General features: G+C 42.3%; 1 protein-coding gene across 2 annotated transcripts in view; it reads left to right on the top strand.

Annotated features, from left to right (window-relative positions):
- The first annotated feature begins 528 nt into the window (after nt 1–528).
- The window catches only part of map3k21 (mitogen-activated protein kinase kinase kinase 21), a 26,027-nt gene continuing 19,065 nt past the window's right edge, over nt 529–7,490 (top strand). For both annotated transcript variants that reach the window (XM_014033522.1, XM_014033456.1), the window contains exon 1: nt 529–2,276. In XM_014033522.1, the coding sequence (XP_013888976.1) occupies nt 1,490–2,276 (787 nt within the window). In that variant the 5' untranslated portion in view covers nt 529–1,489. The remainder of the gene's footprint in view (nt 2,277–7,490) is intronic.

The raw sequence follows: 7,490 nt of genomic DNA, 5'->3' as shown, positions 1-7,490 counted from the left end.
TCAACTTTTAAGGTTTAACTTAAAACATTTAGATTCAGGATTTATTTTTTTAATATAATTTGAACTATATATATATATATATGAAATTGTAGGAACAGTGAGCTAAATAACAATAAAATGTTAGTGGGAAATTTTTAACACTGAAAAAGTGAGCTAAATAAGGAAAAATGTGTTGTTGACATTTTAAAACACTTCATTTTACACTTGGCTCCCTAGTCTATTCTCTGTTAAAGATGCCACTGATAATATTATAATGTTTATGCATTGTTGGATCATTGTTCTCATTGTAATTCAGTTCTTATTATTATTTTTTTTTCATTGCATCGTATTTTATCTGGTATCACCTTTTTTTCCCCCTCTTGGCATTTACAGGTTTCCATATTTTTCCCATCATTTCCATGAATCCGCGCTCTCCTCATAACATTCCTACAGTGGCTCCTCCTTCTTGCCCACCTCCACCCCCCCACACCCCACTGCTGCTCTGATCACGTGTCATGCAGTCCACCAATCAAAAAGCACTTCAGCCTGCTCAGAGTAACAGCGGCGTCCCAGGGTCCAGGCAGCCGCTGCTGAGATCCTCCTCACCGAGTCCGCTTCGCTTGGCGAGCTGGGGGTGTAGGAGTGGACTTGTGTTGATGAAACTTTACACATTTGTTTTTATACGTTTTCATAAACGCATTGACGCGTTGGATTTATTTTTCCTATCGAAGCGCTTTCTTATCAGTCAACTGTTGGCTGCTCGTCTAACCTCTAGAGGAGAAATAAACTAAAGGRATAAGCGGTCTTGGAGGAGCAGCTCTTCCCGAAGCTACTCCACTCAGCGGGCTGACCTATGCTAAGCTAACCCGCTAGCTAGAAGTCTGGAATGCTGTCGAAAGTCTGGCKTAAAGTCCACAAACGACCGGGCAGGTTTGGCGTTTCGCAATTCGGGTCCTACATGCAGTTTTCTGGCGGATTTGAAAGGGAGAGCAGCCCCACGGAGGCTCTGTGTGTTTACTCGGAGCGGGTCGGGGCAGGTGCACCTCTCGGACACCTGCGGAAACTTTCTAACTTCGCTCCTGCAGTAAAGCGCAAACTCAAACTGGCTTCCCATAGCTCTTATGCGGATGAACTCTTGTAGAATTTTGTTTTATATTATATGAAATAATTTCACTTGTTGAATGATATGTTCATATCACTGTTTATGCATCAGGTTGGTGTTTGCTAAGCCGTGTTTTGGCTAGTCTTAGCCTCGCTAGCTGCTCATTGACCCTCACTTTTACCGGAGTGGCGACGTGGACACACACTCGTAGACACTTTTGTCTCCCCCAGGACTTTGGACACGGTTCAGCTTTAGTTTCCRCAGGGAATCCCTCTCTTTTTTAGGGGATCGTGGCTGAAATGTGACAGTRGCATTATGATGAGTTTAGAAAGCTGCGTCGTTGTTTAAAGTTTTTGTTTTTTGTCCTATAAGCTCTGCACCCTATGGTGCCGCTACGGCCACCGAGAAATGGATGTCTCGCGGGCCGCTTTCCCAAACGGTGAGGGGCGGCCGGGCGGGGGAGATGCAGGTGGACCTGCCTGGACGGAGAGCCCGACGGTCCGGGGGTGCGCTCACTCGGCCCCGCTGTGCCCGACTCGCTCCCTGTGGACAGCCGCTTATGACTACGAGGCGAGCGGCGAGGACGAGCTCAGCCTCCGGCGAGGGGACGTGGTAGAGGTCCTGTCCAAGGACGCTGCCATCTCCGGGGACGAGGGGTGGTGGACGGGCAAACTCAACCACCGGGTCGGGATCTTCCCCTCTAATTATGTCACCTACCAGCCGGCTATTTACCGCCTCCCGGCCAGCAGCGGCACGGAACCGGAGCAGGTCCCCAACTCGCCCACTCAGATTCCCTTCGGTGAACTGGTTTTGGAGGAGATCATAGGCGTGGGCGGGTTTGGCAAAGTGTACCGGGGGACGTGGAAGGACCAGGAGGTCGCCGTGAAAGCGGCTCGACAGGACCCGGACGAGGACATAACGGCCACCGCGGCCGGAGTGAAGCAGGAGGCGAAGCTGTTCTCCATGCTGCAGCACCCCAACATCATCAGGCTGGAGGGGGTGTGCCTGGAGGAGCCCAACCTGTGCCTGGTCATGGAGTATGCCCGAGGCGGGACGCTCAACCGGGCCCTGACCGGGAGGCGCATCCCTCCGCACATCCTGGTCAACTGGGCCGTGCAGATCGCACGCGGGATGCACTATCTGCACGAGGAGGCCGTGGTACCCATAATCCACCGAGACCTGAAGTCCAGCAACAGTAAGCAAAGTTTGGAGTCTGTGTGTGTTGAAGTTAAATATATACAAGTTTCTCAGTGTAAGACTGGGAAAACTACTTTAAAGCAACTTTTTGCATGCTTCTCCTCACAGGTAATCTGTTAAATTKGGCAACTCCACGCTGATTATTGTTATTAAAAATAATAAAACATGATAAAAAAAAAACAGGCTTGGGAAATATTTTTAAAGGAATATCTCAATGCAGTATTAAAATAACACACCATTATTGTAGCTTTAAACAAAGTTTGCAAAAAATCCTATAATTCACATGCATTTCTCCACATTACTGTCACAGTGCTGGATTCCAGTCCTTACAGAGTGGTGGTTGGGTGRGTGTGGGGATGCCATGGAGAGGAAGAGTTTGCCCAGCTGGGTAACTTTCCCCGCACTTTAACCACCCACCCCTCAGGCTTTAAAACAACACACATTCCCAGCCCCCTCTCCACCGAAAAGCTTCAATGCTGTTCAAATAAAGTCAGTGATTTACTGAACACATAAGCAGACACGCTGTGTCCACACTCTCAGCCCATGTGCTTAAACAGACCCAGCCAATGAGTTACACAAAAGATTTATGAATGCATTGTAACGTTTAATGAAGCAAATGTTACAGAGGAAGGTATGTCTTCGTATTGATTTAGTATATGCAGGGTATTATGTTTGTGGAGTATAAACACATTTTATAGTTCTCGCATAGAGCAGCAGGCCCAGTAAGCCAGTTCTGGTAATCAACAACAGGCTGGCAAACTTTGGTTTCCCAGAACTGAATAATGAATGGAAAGGACTCAGTTAGATAAAGAGTCACATACCCACTGACACAGGCTACTCACTTCAACTCAGGTGTGTTTATGTGTGTAACATGACCCCAAACACCATTTCTCTCCTTTTGTGGTCAGAGTCTCCCATCAGCCTGGGGCCATGTGGAGAACAGCTCTGGCTCACTGATGTCTGTTTATCTCCTGCTGTAAAAGTCGGCGTGTGACTGTCAGGACGAAACGAGTGAAATGTACACATGCCAGACAATTTGACTGGAATTAGAGTGGGTCCTGTTGCGCTCACCTGGGCCCGTTTTTAAATCGTGTTGATGAAAACATCATCTAACTTACAGAAAACATTGTTTTCGTCAGATCTATTTAAAAGTACTCATTGCAAATTATAAAATCAAACAAGACAATTTTATCCTAAATACACTGCTCAAAAACAAAATAAAGGGAACACTTAAACAACGCACGCTAACTCCCGATCTTAATCAATGAAATATTCGCATTGAGTACTTTKTTCTGTACAGAGTTGAATGTGCTTCACAAAAGTTTGATTTACTTGGACTTAGCGTGCGTTGTTTAAGTGTTCCCTTTATTTTTTTGAGCAGTATCTTTCAAACTCCAGTAGCTGTAGTTGTATTTTCTAGATTTGAAATTCTGCAAGGGGCATTTGTCRATATTTAGAGCAGTGTTTGGGGGCGATGTTTTAAGTCATTCATTCGAAACTGTACTGCATGCAATTTGTTGTTTCACTGCTAGTRCAGCAGCTGCGTCTAGTTGCACTTTTTAAAAATAAAACTTACGTTGGAGTGGAAATGATGTTTTTTTTTTCTGCTCTGATCTCAGAGCAGAAAGACGTCGGCACTGCGTACTAAAGTGTGTGTTGATTTACCGCAAGTCGTATCGTCATCGCAATATTACGCTCTGTTATTGCACAACCCAGGTTTTCCTGATATCTTGCAGCCCTGTTAAATATGTACCGACACATTAAAATTGTTGGACTCCTTGATCCCAAGCTACGCTTTAATGGACATGCTGATTTTGCTTTTGAATTTTAGATTTTATGACACGTTACCCAATGATTATTAAAATTAAAAAAAATTGTGAGAATGTAGTTTTCGTTTTTAACTTTATATTTCTTGTCCTCTTTATAACATTGCCGCAAGTACCTTTTTAATTGCCTCAAGATAAATATGTATGAAATCTTATCAACAAGCTTTAAGTTCATAAAGCATTTTGAATATATTCAAAGTGGTTTTTATGCTGTGAGTTGATACAAATACATTTTAAAGTGCAGGCATAAAACTAGTTCAYGGTTTAAAACATATTCACACTAGTTTTATAGTCTTGTGGGACAATTTTGCCTTTTAATYCCTTCTGATGGAATATAATAAAGAAATGTACAGAGCCCAGTCCTAAAAGTCCTCTTATTTAAGTGGAAGGTTTTAGCGTAAGGATGGGGCAGATGGAGCAAAAGGGTTTAACTCCTGCTTAGACCGTTAAAGCTAATCGGATGTTTGGTTAACATACACTGACTGCCCTGAACAAGCAAGGCGCTGCTAACACGAGTCATTGTGTTTGTCTTGCCACCTTCCTGTGACCCAGAGAAAGTAAAGTGGGGAAATTTTAAATTAGTGGAGTTTGTTTTTTGAATTGCATGAACCTGATCTTATATAGAACAATATGACCGAATAGTGTTTTAAGATCCAGTCCAAACGCTTGGTTGTTACCAGAAACTCTCAACAATCTGAACACGTATTATATAAATTGCTATCTAAATGGGTAAAATGAAAGAAGCATGTGTTTGCTTAGAGCCAGGATGGTGAGCTCACAAAGGACACGAGTGTTTTTTACACAAACACATGAAAATGGCACCCTGTGGTGTGTTATTATCGTAGTTTAAAAAATTGAATAATGCTGCTAATTTGTTGCATCTGCTGTGGGTCTGTTTGTTTTTTGTTTTTTTGTTTGTTTTTTTAATGTGCATTGGTCTACAAAACAATATAAAATGGAGAGAATTATCTCCACAGGGGGCAAAAGGAAACATGATACACTGTAAGAAGTGGTTAATTAGCACTCTGTTGCTTTTTATATCTAGTCGTGTGGCTGCACATTGTTTTTTTTATTTGTTTATTTTTTGCATTGCAAACAAAGAGATAAACGGGTGTTTCTGTACAGATGTAGATCAGCAAAGCTGTAACGACTTCGCCCGACTACTTTCCCTGCTGTTTATCAACTGGCAGCGCACACATGCTCCACGCAGACGAGCACACGGCTATTTTGATCAATGATTAGCCTGTAAAGTAATATGTTGGAAGTCAGCAAGATTTGTCCAATCTCTTTTGTGTTTTTCAACCTAATCTGTAAAATCCCAGCCTGCAGGGAGGAATGTTGCTAATGAGGGATAAAAGCTTAACATACGTTTACACAATGGACTGGTCAAGCAGCGGTTGCTAGGCTACTGTGGCCAAAAGAATGGCTAGGACTCGGAGGGTCTCAAAGCCCCTCGTTTTGTTTTGTTCGGTTCATATTTAATCTCCCAGAGAGGAGCAGTACTCTTTTATGGTACCAGACTGAGGGGGTTTCCTTCTTACTTTTGTTGTTTTTCTCCTCTGTTTTTTATTATTTTTTTCTTCTTCTTTGTTCYATTTTCCCCCAACTTACCGATTAATATTTTGGGGCTACAATGTTTCTTTTCAAATTTTAAAGAGATCATATTGTTTGGCTTCGTGTAGCCTGATGTCTAACATAAACCTTGGGCTCCATCGTCATAAGAAACTGTTACCATTGTCCTTCATAAGCTACGTTGCGATTGTTTTTGCAGAATAGCACTGACTTGGACGGTGATCTGAGCTGAGTTTGTAAATCTGACTTTTCTGCTACGTCATGCCTTCTAAGGAGTGGGTTAAGCCGTCTTTCTTTCAATTTGCTTTATTTGTTGCATCATTTTTTTCTCACTCCACGCTGTTGGTGCCAATACATTTCTGTAAGTTAGATGCAAACTAGCATATAAGGCAAAACAAACAGTGAAACCTGGCCCTGAGCCAGCAAAAAAAAAAAAGAAAAAATGCCTACTTTAACTTTTCATCATGCTTGAATCGTTAGTATGCAAGGAATGTTCTTGAATGCCACCGAAACTGATGGAGTTCCGTTTGGAGCGTGTGCAACTGCATTCTGCCATCAATCTGAAGCTATTATTAGACTCCATCACACTGTCCTCGTGCTCTTTTTTTCCCCTGTCTGAACACACCCACCCTTCTCTAGAACTGTGAAGATGTTTTAAGCTTTGAAGCACAGAAACCAATTCTTTTTTTTGGTCACATCTAGTATTGCAAAGACATGAATGGAATGAACTTTTTGGATTCAAGCTTTAGAGTTTACAGTACAAATTATTGCACCACTGGCCTGTTGGTTAAAGCAACACATTTTGTACCATATCGGACTCAAAGCTTTCAGAAATCAAGAGATGGACTTTTTGATATCAACCAACTGACAAAAAGTGGCTCATTGACTTATTAGTAGAAAACAATATGAAACAAAACTAAAATAAACTGCGCTGAGCTTCAACTTATTAGTACATAAGTGGATCAAACATATCTTTTTACAAAATGAAAGCTACATATGAATTTTCCTGCACATGCAAAAATATAAAAAAAAATTAGAGGAACTATTTTGTTTTGTTGTGCAAATTACCTTCTTGTAAACTTTGCATTTATTTCTTTCTGTCATAGTAAACTTTGCATCGGGTGAGAGTCTAAAAATCCCCTCTATACAGACAGCTTTGCTTATCATATCATTTTTAGTTGCTTGTTTTTTTATCTGGAATAAATAGGGGGAAAGACAATGTTAGCATAGTTGTTTCAAGGCAAATTTCTCTGGTTTTCCACAATTACCCTCAGTGACACACAGACAGTTACTGCCTGTCTTTTCTCTGACAAGAGAAAGGGCAGAGGGGAGAGAGGAGGAGTTGAGATGCTTTCACTGTGTTTTTTATGACCTCTCCCTGACTGCACCTATTGTTGCTGGCCTGGGTGAAAAAGGAAAAAGGCCCACAGCTGAGAAAAGCAACCTATCCTCTGCATTCCTGTCTGTGGCTTTCTACTACAAAGATGGATGCTTAAATAGCAAAAGGCGTTTGGTGCTCACCTTAAACATTTTGTATGTGTTGGTTCGCCAGGCTGTGTTGATACAAGCTTTTATAGACTTGAACCTGGAGAGGAAGAGGACAGACAATGAGAAAGTGGCCCAGAGAGATGAGACCATGATAGATGGATTTAGCTGACTATTAGCCCTGATCCTTTTCCCATCAGCCAGAAAGCCTGGGGGTACTCTAATTTCCAGCAGCAGAGACAAATCTGCATGTGTGTGTGTGTGTGTGTGTGTGTGTGTGTGTGTGTGTGTGTGTGTGTGTGTGTGTGTGTGTGTGTGAAGCATTCTTG

Source organism: Austrofundulus limnaeus, unplaced genomic scaffold (assembly GCF_001266775.1).
Source record: "Austrofundulus limnaeus strain Quisiro unplaced genomic scaffold, Austrofundulus_limnaeus-1.0 Scaffold0, whole genome shotgun sequence".
In the NCBI taxonomy this organism is placed as follows: Eukaryota; Metazoa; Chordata; class Actinopteri; order Cyprinodontiformes; family Rivulidae; genus Austrofundulus; species Austrofundulus limnaeus.
Note: the sequence above shows the minus strand (reverse complement) of the source record. Positions and strands in the feature narration are given on the sequence as shown.